This window comes from Agelaius phoeniceus, chromosome 13 (genome assembly GCF_051311805.1).
Source record: "Agelaius phoeniceus isolate bAgePho1 chromosome 13, bAgePho1.hap1, whole genome shotgun sequence".
In the NCBI taxonomy this organism is placed as follows: Eukaryota; Metazoa; Chordata; class Aves; order Passeriformes; family Icteridae; genus Agelaius; species Agelaius phoeniceus.
The window spans coordinates 17,666,165-17,685,135 of NC_135277.1; the positions used below are offsets into that span (position 1 = coordinate 17,666,165).

The 18,971-nt window shown below is 52.9% G+C and overlaps 1 protein-coding gene across 1 annotated transcript in view; it reads left to right on the top strand.

Moving 5' to 3' along the window:
- HCN4 (hyperpolarization activated cyclic nucleotide gated potassium channel 4) overlaps window positions 1–18,971 on the top strand; it is a 110,218-nt gene that overhangs the window by 78,090 nt on the left and 13,157 nt on the right. The window contains exons 5-7 of the mRNA XM_054642008.2: window positions 12,322–12,468; window positions 13,605–13,845; window positions 15,442–15,606. Coding sequence (XP_054497983.2) covers window positions 12,322–12,468; window positions 13,605–13,845; window positions 15,442–15,606 — 553 coding nt within the window. The remainder of the gene's footprint in view (window positions 1–12,321; window positions 12,469–13,604; window positions 13,846–15,441; window positions 15,607–18,971) is intronic.

Consider the following 18,971-nt stretch of genomic DNA (forward strand, 5'->3'; position numbering starts at 1 on the left):
GAAAATCAGTGCCCAGGAAGGCAGCAGGGACTGCAGAGAGGGTGGCAGGGACAGTGAGGAGTGTGAAAGCCTCATTAGAACGTGGGGATGTGAGTGAGAGGGTTAACAGACCCAGGAGAGGAGCTCTGACAAAGGGGAGAGGGTTGAACCAAGGGTGTATTTCCTGTGGCAGGTTCATCTCCCAAGTTATCCTGTGAGGATCAAAGCCTCAGGGATTGAGTGCATTCATTTTCCTCTTGCAAATGGGACAAGTGATGGCCTAAAAACAAATATGTATTTACTTTGTGCATTCCTTAGCACTTGAATAGCCATGATTAAAATGAGGCTGCTGTGTGATTTGCAGCCCTGCAACTCAATTTAGTTCAGTCCTCCTGGGACAAAGTGTCTGCTGAAGCAGATTAGACAGAGAATCTCAACAAGTTTGGAGGTTGATTGGTAGAAGCCAGCAGCAATTGAGAGACCTCTGCTGAGAACCCTGTGGGCTCTGCCTGTCCCTCAGCACAGCTCAGCCTGCAGGGGCCTGGGGAGCTGTGCTGGGAGTGGCCAAGGAAAGGGACACCGTGGAGAGGGAGGGGAACAGCACAAACACAAACAGGAGAGGAGGTTACAGCTGGAACTGCCCTGGGAGGCTCTGCTGTGCAGGACTCTCAGGACAAGGTTCAGGAGTGGGGTTTTGGGGAGGTTTCAGATTGTCCAGACTTCTGCCAACCCACTGCTTCTTCCCTTGGACAAGCAGGGCTTTGGAAAAGAGGAATAAAAGCCAAGCTGTGCTGTCTGTTGGCTTCAGGAGCAGGCTTGTCTCACTCTGCCTTGGATTCTCTGAACACTGGGATATTCAATCCCTCTCCTGTCAGAATCTCCTCCTGGACCTCTCACTTCATGCTGTGCTGGTTGTGCAAGGCAGGGCTGGGTGGATCCATGGGGAATTGGCCAGGGAGGTGCTGAGGTTCCTGGGTACCTGTCCCCTGTGGCACAGAGCCCTCCCAGCCCATGCAGGGGGCACAGCCATGGTGCAGGGCCAGCCCTGGCCCTCCAGATGGGAGCAGCTCTTTGGATGGGGCTCTCTGAAGGGACTGTTTGACCTCCAGCCCCAGAGGCAAAGGGAGGAGGGACCTGTCTGTCCCATCAGAGTTTCCCATGGTCACAGAGTCAGCAGCAGGGTCAGGAGCTGATCTTCCCTCTTAACCTCACCTGGAGTTTAACTCCACAGTATCCTGCATGTTTCCTGCACGTGAGACACCACCACCACAGCTCCTTCCTGAGGGATTCTGCCAGAACAATGTCCCCAGGTGCTGTTGAGCACTGTGGTGTTGTACCTGAATGGATGTGACAGCTCTGACCAAGAGCTGAGCCTGTTCTCACCCAGGGCTCCCTGGCCCTGTGCTCAGCTGGGCACACCTTCCTGGCTCCCCAGAGCCTCATCTCTTCTCCCACATTCATTTTCTGTCACATCAGTGGGTTGAAAGAGATTATTTTTGAGCCCATGAGTGCCAGAGCTGGTGCAGGTGCAGGTGAAGGGGGTCAAGGACAGGAGCAGGGGTACAGGACCCTCTGCAGCTGTTCATGGATCAGCTCCAGCCTTTATTCATCACTGGCTGCAGAATTCCCCCCCCCCCCCCAGACTCACATCAGAGGGAGACTGTTCCCTGCCCAGGAGAGGAATAAGCTAGCCAGATATGCCTGTTATTTTCATGCTTTTTGCAGGTTCTCCTAATAATTTCTTTCCCTAATCCTGCAGCTCAGCTGGATTAGTATTTCTGTCAAGTCACCCTCTCCTCCTCCCCAGGGCTCTGTAACCTTGAGGGTGGGGAGGGTGATGGTGCTGCTCTCTGCAGCTCCTTGGAGCAGGGCAGGGATGCTCAGCCCCCATTGTGAGAAATGATGCTCACTTCCAAAAATTGAAAAGGTTTATTAAAACCTGATCAAAAATACAGCAGAAGACTGAATAGAGAAAATATTACAGTACCAGGAGCAGAGGATTTTTCCCACCATGTGCTCATCCACACAATGGAGGTTTTGCCTTTTAACCCTTTAGTTCCCCCAGAGTTCTGTCCATCTGCCCAGTGGTGGAGATCCCTTCCTGACATCTTGATTGGAGCTCAGGTGCTGCCACAGTAAGGAGCTGACCCTCCCAAATGTCCCAACCCAGGCCACCCCTGATAACAACACAAGGGGAGTGAAATTTAACTATAAATCTGTAAAACTTCTCTTAACACGTGTACATGATATTTACCTTTTAATTGTGAGAGTCAGCCATGGCATCACTCATCTATCCCAATCAGGGTCACTCTCCCATCCCAGTGGGTGCAGGGAGGCTCAGCTCCCCAGAACACCCAGAGCAGGGACTGCTGCTGATGCCTTGTGCAGGCTGACCTAGAACAGAGACTGGACTGAGCTAAAGAATAAAGGAGGGATTTATTAAAAGGATATCCTCAATGGATCCACCTTGGGCAGCACAACCCAAAATGGCCACAAAATGGACTACAGGTCATAGGGTCTCAGACTTTTATAAGTTTTGGTCTATTTGCATATTGGAGTTAATTGTCCAATTACAGCTCCAGCCCATGCAGTCCCATCCTTCTTGTTTTCTCTCTCCAGCCCATGTTGTTTATGCCCTTGGGCCTGAGATTTGGATCCTTTGTCCTTGGTCCCCAGCTGGAGCAGGAATTGTTTTGTCTCCCTGCTCTGTGCAGAGCTCACCATCCCCTAACGGGAAGCCCAGCCCCACCCACTAAAGCAGCACAGGATCTAAAAAATATAAACCCCAAAGCCTGAGGCATCACTGAGAGGCAGGGCTTGCTGCTGTCAGCACTGCAGAGCCCACTGAAGCCCCAGTCTCTCCTTCCAGAGCCTCCTCTCCCCTCAGGATCTGCTCTCCCCACTCCTCCTCCTCCCTGAGCAGTCCATGCAGTTCCTCTTGTTCTTAAAATACCTCTTGGCTCTGGGTAGGGCCTTGCACTTTCCCTTGTCACTGGGCTCTTCACAGCCTCTTTGCCTGGGCTCCCCCAGCCCAGGGCAGCTTCACAGTGGCACCCCAATAATGCTCCTATGGAAATCCTCATGTTCAAGGGTTCCTTTTGTTTTTAAAGCAGAACTTTCAAGCACGGCCAAGGTCTTTACCATATTTAGATCAGAAGTGTTACCCAGCAGTGCCTCTGCAGCAGGATTGCAGGGGGACACTGAAGAGGGAATCACTTCAGAAACCCTGCAGAGCACTGCCAGCGCCCCTCAGCTCCTCACACCTCTGCACAGCCCACAGCTGATCCCTGCTCTGCCTGTCCAAGCACTTCATTGTGCAGCTGGAACATTTCAGCCCTTCTCTCAGCACCCTGAACTCAGCAGAGAGAAACTGGGGAAGGTTTAGTCATGGCAAAGGATGAAATAAAACAACTGGAATGTTCTATCCCCATTGGGGATGCTGGACCAGGATTTGCTGGGGGAAAATCCAGACAGTGCCCTTGGCCTGCCCACTGCTCTGAGAGCTGGGGACCTGTCCTGGGGCTCAGGCAGTCCTTGCTCCTTCTTGGACACCAGTCTAATAATAGGAAAAGAAGAGTTTTAGTTTAATAGTAAAATAATAGTTTTATTAGCAACAAGTTTAAAGTGTGATTTGGGCTTTTTTATGGTCCATGAGGAAACAGTGGAACTCACAGCTCCAGGGTGCTGCAGAGTTCCAGAATCCCTTTAACCTCAGAATATTTAGACAAATTGACTGGAGGAAAACCTTTCAGGTGTTGCTGAGTGCCCAGATGCAGATCCAGCCCCTGGCATGGGAATCCCAGATCTGCTTTGTCAGTGGGCAGGAGCTGGAGTCCCTCCCTGTGCAGGGAACTGGGGGCACAGATCCTTCCTGGATAATCCCACAAGCTTGGCACCGGCCCCCAGAGCTCATTAACCCTTTGCTGGAGCTGTGGTGGGCACAGACACACTGTGGTGGCTCTGGCAGCTGCTCTGGGAGCCTGCAGTGGGCACACACTGCCACAGCTCCCTGCCACTGAGCTGCCAGGGGGAGCTTCACATGCTCTGCCACTCTGGGCAGGGTTGGAAGGGACACTCCTGAGAGGACTGGTCAGCAGGAAGTTCCCAGGGATTGTCCCCACATTCCCTGAGCTCACAGGCATTCTGGAGGAGTCTCCTCCTGAGCCAGCACCCAGGGTGGAAGGTCAGGGGAGCTGCAGAGCTCATTCACTCCTTGGGTAATGCGTGTGAAGGAGAGGGCAGGGAGTGCAGCACTCCAGAAATTAAAGGTGTTTGCAGCACTTAATCAAATGCAAAATGTAATCAAATTTCCTAATTGGAAAAAGTTTGGAGAGCCTGCCTTTATCCTGTCATGCCAGCACTGGGTTTTTGTTCCCTCTGTGCAGAGATGGCCTGAGCACTGCTGTGTCCCACACTACTGTCAATCAAAGCAGCCTGGGCTGATAACAAGGCTGATAAATGATGGCTCCAGTGATTGTGTCAGGGCTTTTCTGCAGTCAGGGGGTTCTGCCTGCTTTGCAGAGCCAAAAGAATGCAAGAAACAGGTAATGGGGTGTTCATGTCAGCCAGAAACTCGGAAATTGTGTCAGTTGGTTTAGGTTTGTTTAATCCTTTCCCTGAAAGAATCCTGGCTTGGTTATAAAACAGAAATGTTTCAGAATGTCTTGAGGTGCAAAGTGCCTTAACCAGAGCAGGGTTGAGCAGTTCCTGCTCTTGCAGGAGGATATGTCTTAAACTGGTGGACTTCAACTTAGTTTAATGGTTGACCCATTCCTGAGAGCAGGCCCACTCTGAGGCTGTAAAACATGGCAGAAACAGTGGGGTACCAGCTCAGATTGTGACATCTCCACCCTGGGCCTGGGAGGCAGACAGGTCCTTCTGCCCTGTGACCACCATGTGGCACCTGCCTGTGTTGTCATGGCAAGGGAACATCCCTGCCTTGGCAGCTCTTCCACCCCAGGGAGGGGTTTCAGGCTTCAGTATCAGTTTGGGAATGAATGTTGGCACTGGAGCTGTACATAAATAAATAGATAAATAGATAGATAAATAAATGAATAACTGAAGAGCTGAAGCTGCAGCACAGAGCCTCCCCCAGGGCCATCTGTCCTGCTGCTCCCAGCAGTGCTGGTCCCTCACTGCACACAGCCCCTGCTCCCCTGTCCCCATCTCCAGCCTTTGGGGGCACATCTCACCTCATTCCATTCCCCCCCTTGTGCTCTTCTGCACAGAGTATTGCTGGTCCCTTTGCCCTGTCCCATTCTGGATGTTTGGCTCCAGTGACCTGACATCTCCACAATGTTCTGGGATACTTCTACAGATGAATTGACCATGGCCAGAAGTGCCCTGTGCTGGCCTGGTGCCCTCTGGCAGGAGGTGTCCTCTCCAGCCCAGCCAGGCATTCCCTTCAGGGCCATTCCCAGGGAAACCAGGCTGTTCCATAGCCCTGATGTGAGCTTTGTCCATATTGCATTCCCTTGGCATGCACAGGATTAGACCTTAGACCACAACATTTCCTGCACAGGGATTTGTCCCACAGCTCCTGCATTTGCCTTCCTCAGAGCCCTGAGCAGCAGAGATGGTCAGAGGCAAACAGGGGTTTCCTCAGGCTCATTATTGATCCTGCTCAGCCATTGCCACCTCCCAGCCCAGGAATGGGACTGTCCAAAATCCCTGCCTGAACAGGAATGGGACTGTCCAAAATCCCTGCCTGAACAGGAATGGGGTTCTCCAAAATCCCTGCCTGAACAGGAATGGGACTGTCCAAAATCCCTGCCTGAACAGGAATGGGACTGTCCAAAATCCCTGCCCAGGAATGGGACTGTCCAAAATCCCTGCCCAGGAATGGGACTGTCCAAAATCCCTGCTTGAACAGGAATGGGGTTCTGCAAAATCTCTGCCTGAAGAGGAATGGGACTGTCCAAAATCCCTGCCTGAAGAGGAATGGGACTGTCCACAATCTCTGCCTGAAGAGGAATGGGGTTCTCCAAAATCCCTGCCTGAACAGGAATGGGGTTCTCCAAAATCCCTGCCTGAACAGGAATGGGATTGTCCAAAATCCCTGCCTGAACAGGAATGGGACTGTCCAAAATCCCTGCCTGAACAGGAATGGGATTGTCCAAAATCCCTGCCTGAACAGGAATGGGACTGTCCAAAATCTCTGCCTGAACAGGAATGGGACTGTCCAAAATCCCTGCCTGAACAGGAATGGGACTGTCCAAAATCTCTGCCTGAACAGGAATGGGACTGTCCAAAATCCCTGCCTGGACAGGAATGGGATTGCCCAAAATCCCTGCTTGAACAGGAATGGGGTTCTCCAAAATCCCTGCCTGCCCAGGAATGGGACTGTCCAAAATCCCTGCCTGAACAGGAATGGGACTGTCCAAAATCCCTGTCTGAACAGGAATGGGACTGTCCAAAATCCCTGCCTGAACAGGAATGGGACTGTCCAAAATCCCTGCCTGAACAGGAATGGGATTCTCCAGAATCCCTGCCTGAACAGGAGCTCATTCTTGGTCCTGCTCAGCCCAGTGCCATCTCCCAGCCCAGGAATGGGGTTGCCCAAAATCCCTGCCCGAACAGGAGCTGATGGGACTGAGGGGAGGCAACTCACAGCCATCCCCAGTGCAAGGAGTGTGGACAGGAAGTGGGAGAAAAGCTCCAGGAATTGTCTGTACCACAGCAGGAGATCAGGAGCCTGAGCCTGGGTGAGATAATTCCCCAAGGTACTGTGCAGTAAGGGAAAGTGTTGCAGGTTTCCCAGGAGGTGACACTTAAAAGTCATTTTCTGGTGGAAATCTGACAAAATGAGCACAATGAGCCAGGGCCATGGTACAGGAATCAATGAATGCAGCCTTTGGAAAGGCTCACAAGCAGGACATCACACAAAGCTCTTGCAGAATGGAGGGAGCTGCCAGGTTTTTTGTCACAGAACTTCTGTTGTTCCTTAAACCCCTCCTGTGACTCCATGAGAATCACCATGAGTAAGCTGTAGCATAGAATAGATCCTGAGGGTAGGGATATGAATGGCTTAAGAGAGAAAAAACTCCAGAAGTCAGCATTTCCTTGGGTTTGATGATTCCTGAGTGCTGGGGAGCTGCACTCTTTGACTCCTAATCAGAGACCAGGGAAAATAAACCAAAGATTGCACTGTGTGCTGTCAGCAGGCTCCATGTGGGGATCCCATGAGCTGATCTTCCCCCTGTGGAGCACTGCTCCCCTTGGAGAGCCCAGCACTGCTCAGGGTGGCTCCTAGGGGTCCTTCCCTGAGCTGAAATGCTCCTCTGGAGCCTCCTGCTCCTTCCACAGGTGCAGCTCTGGTGACTTCTGTGGGCTCCAGATGTGGAGATATTTGTGAGTGGGATTAAACCCAGTGCCACAGTGATCTCAGGCTAATCCTGGAAGGATCCAAGCAGTGCCAGAATCATGGAATGGGCAGGCTTGGAAGGGATCATGGTGCCCTGCACAGGACACCCCAATAATCCACCTTGTGCTTGGTGGTTTTCACCTTCAGAACTGGGGCAGGGTTGAGCCTGTTCAGTGATTTATCCCTGATGGATATTGAGGGCATGGAAGGAGTTAAAAATACTCAGTTCTCTTTGGGCTGTGAGTGTCAGAGCTTTGGTAGAAAGGAGGGAAAGTGACCAGCTAGAGGAGCAAAAATCCTCAGCTGAATGGTTTCCTTTTGATATATTAATACCTCCTTCAAGGGCTATTTGAGGAAAAACAGACTTAAGAAAATGAGCTGGGATTTAAATGGGCTCGATTGCCTTCAGAGAGATTGAAATAATTCCTAAATGAGTGTTTTTAGTTGAACTCAGAGAGGCCACTAAGCTCTGAGCACAGGTCAGGCTGGGGACAGGGAGACAAGTGGGAGGCTGAGCAGAGAGGAGGAGGAGGGAGGAAGGGAAGGCACTGTCAGGGGGGCCTGGCCATGGCTGGAAGGCAGCAAAGGGACACCAAGTGGCTCTAGAGAGGGCCAGCTGAGCGTGCCATCACCTGCCTGACCCCACAAGAGAGGGGCCTTCAGCAGCTCCAAGGGAAGGGGGAAAACCCCAATGAACCCTCAGTTTCTCAGGCATGGAAAGAAGGGGTTGATGCTTTCAATTCTGACCCCATCTCTGTACAAGGGAGAGCTGAGGGCCCCAAAACCCTCCTGGCTGAGAGGAGGGAGCACCAGCAGAGGCAGGAGAGACAAGATCTCCCTCTCCTTAACCATGACAGAGAATGATGGTTCCTTATTTCACAGCTTGCTTTTATAACCTTGATTTCCATTTGCAATGGGAAGCAGCACCTTTATTTGTGGGGGAGTAAATTTGTCCTGGTTTCCCTGGGAGCCTTATCTGGGGACAGCGGTGACAGGGGACTCTGGCAAGCCCAGGGGACACTGCAGAGCAGTAATTTATTGCTCTTTGTTGCAAAGCCATAAATCCATGTTCAGTGGTGAATAAGCAGAGTCCCAGTCACCCCATCCAGCCCGTGCTGGTGCATTTTTGGAGCGTGGGGATGTTTTTCCCAAGGAGCAAAGGGCAGTTAAGATGGACAGCAAGTGCCAGTGGAGCAGAGGACAGGGACAGGGGCAGGTGGCTGCAGCAGGTGAGGAGAGGCTCCTGGTGACACTGGTCACTGCTCCAGCTCAATCACTGCACTGAAGCTGACAGCCTAAGGGGATATTTTTGGCAAATCATTTATTCAACAAAAATGCAGCATTAAAGCAAGCAGAGCCCTTGGTGGATTTTAGATGAATTTAATAAACCTGAGTCAGCAGAAGCTTATGCCTCATGATTTCCCTTTCCCGGGTGAGAGTCCCACACATCCTGTGCCTGGTTTGCCAGGTCCCATGGCTGTCTCAGGCTGCAGTGCCTCTCCAGTGGCAGGAGACATCAAAACCCCTGAAACCTTCTGCTTGGAGCACCATAACCTCCAAAACTCCCTCTGGGTGAGTTACCCACAAGGGAGCTGCTGTCCTCCACTCTGCTGCTGCTTCCCACTTCCTTTCCTGCCTCATTTCCTTGGGGCACCCAGCACATCCTGTCCTGCCACAGCCATCCCTGCAGAGCCTGAGCCACACAGGTGACAAAGGCCCAGTGGGACGTGGGGACTCCTTTGCCTTTGGCCAGGCTGGAGGGATCAGGAGCATTTCCAGGCAGTTGCTGTGCTTTGGGAATGCCAGGAAGCCTTGAGTGTCCCCTCTGCCACCTTGGCTCCTTGGAGAGATGCCCTCTCGTGCATGGTGGCAGTGCCAGCACAGGCTGTCCCTGGAGCAGGGCCTGGGGCTGTAACGAGCACAACTTCACTAATCAGGCTCTCCTGCTCTAAAGGGACATTCAGGGACACATTTATGAGGGAGAAGAAGGGAAATAGGGCTGGGAAAGGAGCAGCACAGTCCTTTTGTCAGCAGTTAGTGCAGTACACACTGAGTATTGTGTGTCCTGTACTGAGAGGAGCGTGACCATTCCCTGCACACACCTTGTCCTGCAGCACCTGCAGGGCAGCAGGACCCTGGTACAGCCCTGGCCCTTGGGGGAGTGTCCTTAACTCACAGAAAGCACCATCCATCCCCAAGGCTCTGCCATCAGAGTGTGCCCTGTACTCCACTGGAACTGGCATCATAGAAATGTGAAAATGTGGAGGGATTAGGGCAAGTCCTTGGGGCACAGGAGTGAAGAAAAGGGGAAGAAAGTGATGGGAAAGCAAAGGTTCCATCATGGCAGGGTGGGCAGGAGCACAGAGGGGAGAAGCAGAGGCTGGGGACTGCAGCTCCAGCCCAAAAACCAGGGTGTTGATCCAGGTGTGCTCCTCTGCTGTGAGCCCACAGCCAGGGCAGGTCCTGTGCTTGCCCTGCCACAGCCCCTGGCCCCTGTCCTGCCATGTGCCATGGAAAAACCTTCCTGGGGTGTGGGTTTGTGATTCACACTAGGTGAGAGTAAAAGGAACAGGCTGCTGCTGTGCCACACTCCAGTTTTTATTCTGGATTCTTCTAAGATCTTGTGAGAGTTCCAAGGGGATGCAGTGTTATCTCTGCTGTGGTAGCAGTAGTGGAACAGCTACTGAGTGGGATCTTGAGTAGGCAAGAAGGTAGTAAGTGAGCAGGAAGGGTCTCCAGCATATATAGTATAGGTTAGGTATGATTCTAAACTAATGAGTTTAATAGAAGGTTTTAGTTTTGCTTTTTTATCCAATCATGCCCTAATTCTAGTGGTCTAAGATTTCACACAACATTACTGGAATATTACTCAGAACTATGCATGTATTTCTGTCAGTTTTTGTTGTTTATGGGAACACTATAGCTAAAAAATGTGAACAACAGGTTAAGTTTACATTGGGTCTGGGTAGGGTAACTTTATGGCAATACCACTGCTATGGTAGAATTGTGCCTAAGGACAAAAAGGCCTCTGCTCTCTGCTGCAGCTTTTTAGATACTCAAGGCACTCAGTGTAAGTTTCTACTAAAAGCTAAAATCTATATTTCTATTCCACTTTGTGGCTTCATATATCTCAGTTTCTTCATATCTTCATATCTCATATATTAAGATACCTTCATATTTCAGTTTCTCTGGGGTTTCAGTTCAGTCCCTGGGCCTGGATTTCTGGGCCTGTGCCCTGAGGGCCTTGCACCCCAACACTTGGGGGCACTTGGGCTCTCCTGCTCCCACCATGCACAGTCCTGTTTGCTGGGAGGGCACTCCCAGCCAGGCACTCCTTCCTCAGCCCTGCTCCCACGGGGGCTGTGTCATGGTAATTAGCCCCCAGCCAGGTGATAATTAGCATTGACTCCATGTGTTACAGAAGGCTGATTAATAATAATCTTTATTAAGACACTCATTGCTCTTTTATAGACAGATACAAGTTGACCTAATTGGTCCTCTAGTCCAAACACCATCACCATTGGCTAATTAAGAAACCACAATTGATAAACAAATCTCCATAACATATTCCACATGTTCACAACAAGAGGTGCAGCAAGTGAAGATAAGAATTGTTTCTCATACTTTTCTCTGATCTTCTCACAGCCTTTCCCAGGACAGTGCCTGGGGAAGATGTGTTTCTCTCTCTGGCCAGAGAGTTGGTGCCACAGGGCTGTGTGGAGGGGAGCACAGGCTGCTCAGCACCCAGGCAGTGAGCACAGGGCACCCAGCTGAGGATGAGTTTAAGGTTAAACCATGGGGCAGCCATTTGGGGAACACTCCCCATGGATGGAACAGGGCCTCCCTGCTGCTGCAGGGGCAGGGGGCAGGGCCAGCACAGGCTGCCCATGAGTTTGTGACATGTCCTGGTGGCCTCATGTCTCCTTGCTCAGTACAAACAGGAGGAGCAGTACATGTCCTTCCACTGCTGCAGGGGCAGGGAGCAGGGCCAGCCCAGGCTGCCCCTGAGTTTGTGACATGTCCTGGTACCAGCTCATTGACACTGTGTGTCCCTGCTCAGTACTAACAGGAGGAGCAGTACATAGGAAGGGAGCAGGACCAGCATAGGCTGCCCATGAGTTCGTGACATGTCCTGGTAACTGGTGGCCTTGTGTGTCCCTGCTCAGTACAAACAGGAGGAGCAGTACCTGTCCTTCCTCTGCTGCAGGGGCAGGGAGCAGAGCCAGTATGTGCTGCCCATGAGTTTGTGACATGTCATTGACACTGTGTGTCCCTGCTCAGTACAAACAAATGGAGCAGTACCTGTCCTTCCACTTCTGCAGGGGCAGGGAGCAGAGCCAGTATGTGCTGCCCATGAGTTTGTGACATGTCATTGACACTGTGTGTCCCTGCTCAGTACAAACAAATGGAGCAGTACATATCCTTCCTCTGCTGCAGGGGAAGCCAGCACAGGCTGCCCATGAGTTTGTGACATGTCCTGGTAACTGGTGGCCTTGTGTGTCCCTGCTCAGTACAAACAGGTGGAGCAGTACATGTCCTTCCTCTGCTACAGGGGCAGGGAGCAGGGCCAGCCCAGGCTGCCCCTGAGTTTGTGACATGTCCTGGTACCAGCTCGTTGACACTGTGTGTCCCTGCTCAGTACAAACAGGTGGAGCAGTACATGTCCTTCCACTGCTGCAGGGGCAGGGAGCAGGGCCAGTATGTGCTGCCCACGAGTTTGTGACATGTCATTGACACTGTGTGTCCCTGCTCAGTACAAACAGGTGGAGCAGTACATAGGAAGGGAGCAGGGCCAGCACAGGCTGCCCCTGAGTTTGTGACATGTCCTGGTACCAGCTCATTGACACTGTGTGTACCTGCTCAGTACAAACAGGAGGAGCAGTACATGTCCTTCCACTGCTGCAGGGGCAGGGAGCAGGGCCAGCCCAGGCTGCCCACGAGTTTGTGACATGTCATTGACACTGTGTGTCCCTGCTCAGTACAAACAGGTGGAGCAGTACATGTCCTTCCACAAGCTGCCCGCCGACATGCGGCAGCGCATCCACGACTACTACGAGCACCGCTACCAGGGCAAGATGTTCGATGAGGAGAGCATCCTGGGGGAGCTGAGCGAGCCCCTGCGGGAGGTAAGAGGGCAGCCAATGGGCAGGGCACGTCCCCAGCACCTCTGGCAGCTCTGGAGCTCCTGGGCCAGGGGCTCAGGAAGCTCCCACCTCTTGTGTTTGATTAAAACTTGGCATGGAGTGCTGGCACCATCCATGCCCTACCCAACCGGGGGGTCACAGGAAGAAGGAGCCTTCAGAGAAGCTCCCTTTCCTTCCCAGCTGAAGCCTGGCAATGCAGATTGTCCCTGGCATGTCACCAGTGTGTCACCCACCAGCTCTAGAAGGGGCCTGCTTTCTGTCTTTGTCCCCCAGCAATGTCCCTCCATGGGAGAGAGAAGAGCTGAGCAAGTGCCAGCCAGGATTTAAAACTAGTTTTGCTCAAGTCTCAAAGGACACCCCTCTGAAAACCCCCATGGGGGGACACAGATGCTTCCCCAGCTTTCTCTCTTCCCGCTCCAGTTATCCCTGTTCCCATGGAGTGCTGTGCTGGGTGATGGGCTCAGTACCACATTCTGAGTGGGAGCTGCTGGGGCACAGAGCAGCTCCTGAGCTGTCACCCCTGCAAGTGAGACAGAGCCCCAGGGGAGGCACAGCCTGGCTGTGGTGACAGCTGAGCAGCTGAGCTGGGCTTTCTGCAGCCAGGGTTGGTGATCCAGCCTCTGCCCAGTGCCTGGTGAGCACCTCTCTCTCCTCTCCTGACACTGTCCCCATCTGCCTGGGATCATTCTCCTCCTGGGCACATTTGTGCTGTTTTACAGCTCATTGACAAGCAAGGGCTGCAGAGAACCAGGGGCTGCCAAGGTGAGTTATGACACCTGCCCAGAGAGGAGCCCTGGGCTTTGTCAGACAGCATTTCACTGCTGCTGTGCTCCCTCACAGCCCAAGGTTTCCTGCAGAAACAGGAATGCTGTGTGTGTTTGGGAAGTTTGAGCGTTGTCCCTTCTCAGGGGAGGCAGAGGGATGAAGGCAGTGAGTGTGGTGCTGGCTCCAGCACTGCTCTGAGCATCCAGAGCCCATCCAGCCAGACCAAGGCACGGCCACTTTATCCCACTTTAAATGCACAGGTCAGGTGGGGATCTTCACAGGTCATTATGTGTTGACTAACATATGTGCATCCTCTCCTCTTCCTCTCTCTCCTCTACACCCCACCTGCTCAGGAAATCATCAACTTCAACTGCCGCAAGCTGGTGGCCTCCATGCCCCTGTTTGCCAACGCAGACCCCAACTTTGTGACGTCCATGCTGACCAAGCTGAAATTTGAGGTGTTCCAGCCCGGGGACTACATCATCCGGGAGGGCACCATCGGCAAGAAGATGTACTTCATCCAGCACGGCGTGGTCAGCGTGCTCACCAAGGGCAACAAGGAGACCAAGCTGGCTGATGGCTCCTACTTTGGAGGTGTGTGCTGCTCACTGAGCCTCCACAGGCACAGGGCTGCTGTGCTCAGCCATTCCTGGGTCCACGTGGGACTGAGCCCAGCACCTCCTTCTCCATCTCTGGGCAGCTTCCCAGACAGGGGATGTGTCACTGGCTGGGGGCTGTGTACAAATCACAAATGGGACAGGACTGCTAGGAACATGCCTTGAGCTGTTTTATTTTCCAGCATCAGCCTCATTATATGGTTATGACAATGGGAAGATGCCAGCAGCTCACATCCCAGGCATGGTTTTGGCCTGGCAGTTCTGCACAGTCATGGAGATTGGGTTCTTCTCTAGAACCTGCCTTTGTCTTGTTGATGTTGGGTATCACTGGCCGGGGTCTCTGTACAAATCACAGACAGGATGGGACTGCTAGGAAGGTGCTTTGAGCTGTTTTATTTTCCAGCATCAGCCTCATTACATGGTTATGACAATGGGAAGATGCTGGCAGCTCACATCCCAGGCAGCAGACAGGCAGGTCGCAGGACAAGCTCTGAGTGCACCACCTCTGATGATCTGCTATGGGGAGACAGAGCAAAACCTGCCAGGCCTTTCCTCTAAAAAATTCCTATTATGCATTTCCCACACTCGTGGTTCATGTGGAACAACCTGTCTGCACCTCACTTGGGTACAAGGGTTTTGCAGCCTGGCATTTGGAGCTGGAGGGTTGGAGTCAGGATCCCCTGACTGCCAGATGGGATTGAACTTGTCTGTGACATCCATCACAACTCCTCACACACTGTCTCCTAATCATCATTTCCTTGGGAAAGCAGCCTGGGAGGACACTCAGAACCTTGTGGTGCTGCTGGAGCAGGGCTTTGGGGAGGCTGAACATGAATCCAAGGAAAGGTGCAGGAGGATTGGCACCCAGCACCCACAGGGAGCACAGTGCTGTCACTCTGCAGCCCACACCATCTGTCCTGAGGTGCCTGTCTCTGCTGCCCAGGCTCTGTGCAAGCAGTGGGAAAGCAGGAGCTTTGGGAGCTCTCTGTTGGGTGTTCAAGGAGCTGTGCTTGAATGCAGGGCTTTGTGTTCAGTTACCAGCTGAGCAGTGAGGAGTGTGTGACAGCAGTGTAAATACACCCTGAGCTGGGAGTGCCACTGATGTGGCTTGCCCTGACAGTGCTCGTGGCATAGACATGAAAATCCTTGAAAACTCTGGAAAGACAAATATTCCAGGTACAGAGATCAAAATACAGCCAGGCACCAAAGGCACAGATCAGCACAGAGCCTCTCTACAAATCTAGAGACAATTGGCTTCAATGAGAGCACAGCTTGACCTTCTGCTCCCAGTGCCCACAAGGAGCTGGAGAAACACAGCTCCTCCAGTGTGAACACACAATGCTGCCTTTGATAATCCCCCAGAACAAACCTTGTGTGCCTGACTGGGCCAGCAGAACCCCTGAGGGCAGCTGTGTGTGGCAGCTGCCCCAAGCGAGCAACGTCGGTGTGCACACAGAATGTGAACCGTGGCTGGCTTTGCTGAGGGAGGGAAGGCTGGGAGGGCACTGCAGGGAGGGTGGCAGGGGTGCTGTGGTGGTGCCCATGCCCTGTCTGAGCCTCTCTCTGCCTGCAGAGATCTGCCTGCTGACCCGTGGCCGGCGCACGGCCAGCGTGCGCGCCGACACCTACTGCCGCCTGTACTCGCTGTCCGTGGACAACTTCAACGAGGTTCTGGAGGAGTACCCCATGATGAGGAGAGCCTTTGAGACTGTGGCTCTGGACAGGCTGGACAGGATTGGTGAGTACAGGGGAGAGAGTCTCCTTCCTTATCTGCTGCCTTGGCAGCCCTTCTCCAGGCTTGGTGCTCAGTTCTGGAAGCGATGGAGATCCCAGCCTGGCTCTCCTTGTCCAGCTTCAGCTCCCTCAAGGACTTCAATCTAAACCTACTAGGGGTAAGTTTAGGTTGGATTTTAGGGAAAAATCCTTCCCTGTGAGGGTGGGCAGGCCCTGGCACAGGGTGCCCAGAGCAGCTGTGGCTGCTCCTGGATCCCTGAAGTGTCCAAGGCTGGGTTGGACAGGGCTTGGAGCACATTGGGACAGTGGAAGGTGTCCCTGCCATGGCAGGGGGCCTGGACTAGATCACCTTTAAGGTCCATTCCAACCCAGACTATTCCGGGATTCTGTGACGGTCACAACTCACAGTGACCCATCCCAGCATGCTCCCTGTCCTGTGGGAGACACAACCTGTGCTGCAAATATCCTTCCCAGGTGTCTCTTCCCCAGCTAAAGACCAGTATAACATTCTTTGGTCACAGCCAGAGGTGTGTAACAGAGATGAAGTGACTCATGCAAGGTCATGCAGGAAGGCTGCAGAGCTGAGGAGCATTTTGGAGTCCCAGTCTAACTCCTGCAGCTCCTTGTCCATCCCCTCACAGTGACAGTGCCTGCATTCCCAGTGCTTTCCTCATGGAAAGCTCAGTGGAGCTCTGAGCACAATGCAGAGGGCCAGGAGGGTGGTGAGGGGAGGGGGATAGGGGCTAAGCTGGCATCCCAGCAAGGGGTGCAGTGCCTCTGGGGCTTCTCCTGCCAGGGACATGGGATTCTCTGCATCTCATTACCTGCTGTGGGACCCCTGAGGAAAAGGCTCTGAGCTGAACACCAGCTTTGGCAAAGGTCAGGCTAATGAGGCCCTGGTGGAAGTGGCAGTAGGCCCAACACTTGGGTTATTTCAGTGAGGCTGTACAAATGAAAGAGAAAATGTAAAATCGATGCAGGGATGGGCCAGCTTGGCTTTACCTCAAGTTCTGCAGGTCTGGGTGCTCAGTGCTGCTCAGCTTTCCAGCCTGGTGCTCTCTGGGACTGTGGGATCAGGTGGGCAGAACATCCTGTGCTTCCTGTCCTGTGCTCTGTGCCCCTGCACACGTAACTGAAATCCGTGGAAAATTCTGACCCAGCACAAAGAACCTCACGTGCTTCTTCCCCTGAGAGAGCTCCCCTTCCACAGACAGCTGCAAATGTCAGCATAAGGTCAGAAGGTGACACACAGCAAGTGGAACAACAGGCCCTTTGCTGCAGGGCTCTGCCACTGCCCCCCCTTCCTCCTGCTGCTCCCTGTGCCACTCAAAGTCCTGCTGTGCCCTGCTTTCCCTGGCACTCACCCTCAAGAGCTGCCTGCTCCCTTAACTCTACATCTGAACTGTTGTGAAATGGCTCCTCCATAGCCCTTGGTGGTGCCCAGGTCTGCTCAGCTGTAACTGCCCCACAGAGCCCAGGGAAGCTCTGGGCACCCCACTGGAGCTGGCAGATCCCATGGAATTCCCTGGCTTTGTAAATAAGGCATTTCTTCCCTTCCTCTGGAATGTGCACCATCCAGAAGGAGCAGTGCAGTAGTTCTGTACCAGCCTGTGACTTTGGAAGGAATTCAAGGTTACTGCATTCTGCTGAGGCTCTCTGGAAGTGCAGGAATCATTCTGGAGGACTGAAGTTGAGGAACAGCAAGCAGTTCTTGAAAAGCAGGGATGAACAGAAGCAGGAGCAGTTTTGGTCCTGTCCCATCCAGTTCAGGATCTGTGCACAAGGAGGAAGCAAATGGAAGCCTCTTTCCAAGTCAGTGGTGCATTCACTGGCTCCCTTCTGCCCAGGTGACAATGTCCTTGGGAAGCTCAGGGTGACAATGTCCTTGGGAAGCTCAGGCCACAGTGAGTACAGGAGATGATTCAGAGGGCCCTGTCACTGTTCAGGTACCAGAATAAGATCCATCCACTATTGCCCCTGTGCATCAAGGGAGTAGGGAGGAAAATCTCAGCCCATCCAGTCCCGCTGGGAGATGTTTATGGGATTTCTGGCCACGGGGGGGTTTGGAAAGGGTGGGCTTGTAGGTACAGAGTTTGTGGTGATTGGGAGTGGAGCCTCATCCCCAATGGGGCAGCTGTGAGCAGCAGGTGAGCAGCACTGCCAGCAATGAGCCATGGAGTGCCCAGGGGCACTGAGCAACCACCAAAGGGAGCAGAGGGCACCCAGGGGCAGTGCATAAATACAAGGGGTATAAAAGGTTGGGCTGAAGAACAAGAAGAGCAGATGTTTGCAGCTTCCTGAAGTAGTATGGTGTTACTCTGTATGGGCAGACACCTGAAGCCTTCTGATGAGGTCTGGTGTTACTCTGGGGTGAAGCTTTCTGGAATTGTGTGGGGATAATCTGCATATTGTGGCTATCTCAACTGGGACATGGTCTCAGCTTTGTGGGTAGCAGAAGGAGCAGGCAGGGGCTCAGCCCACGCAGCAAGAGGAGCAGGATTGGTTGATTGAGGTGGGATGAGGCAGTCCCACAGCAGGGCTGAGCAGTTTGGAAGCAGTGGGTGGGCAGAGGAGAGGGGCCAGAGCCCCCCAGCCTGTGCTGCCATGGCCTCCTGCAGGAACAGGGGCTGTGCATGGAGCTGGCAGACACACAGAGCCCTGGGCAAAGAGCTGAGGTGTAGCCTTGAAGCTCTGCTCCTACTGGGAACTGATCCTGGTGTCCTGCCTGGATTGGGCAGGAAGGGATTCATCTCCATGGCTTGACAGAGGCTGGGAGGCTGCAGAGATTGGTGGCACTGCTTAAGTCTGAGTAACTTCAGGCTCTGAGAGCTCCTCTACCTGCAGAATGTCACACACATGTGAAACTCAGGGCTGGAAGTTGGACACTCAAAGAAGCTGGTCTGAAATCCAGAAATCAGAAAAAAAATTGGTCTGAAATCAGAAATCACTGATTAATCATTTTCTTCCTGATGAAATCAGCCCCTCTTCCTTGTTCCTGGCCTTCCTCTCAGGCTGTGTGCCCTTGTTCCTGGGCAGGCTCTAAGGTTGTGTGTAGTGTCTGTGTTGCAGGGATGCTGTGCTCTCTGCAGTGAGTAATTCTCTGTCTGGCAGTGTTGGTGAAGTGCCCCAGTTTGCTGTGCCCCATTACATAAATCACACCCTTCTGTTCCTGCCTGCTTTGAAACTGGTTTGCAGTGACCACTGAAGCTTAAAATGAGATTTCCACAAGTATTTGCACTTGTAAAACACCAGCACTTAAATGCTCATTGAGAGGAAGCCCAGCAGGGGTGGTGAACGCTGTCAAACCCAGGGAATAGCAGGGACAGTGCTCTGCCCCTGCTCCATGTGCTGTGGGACACCCAGAAATGC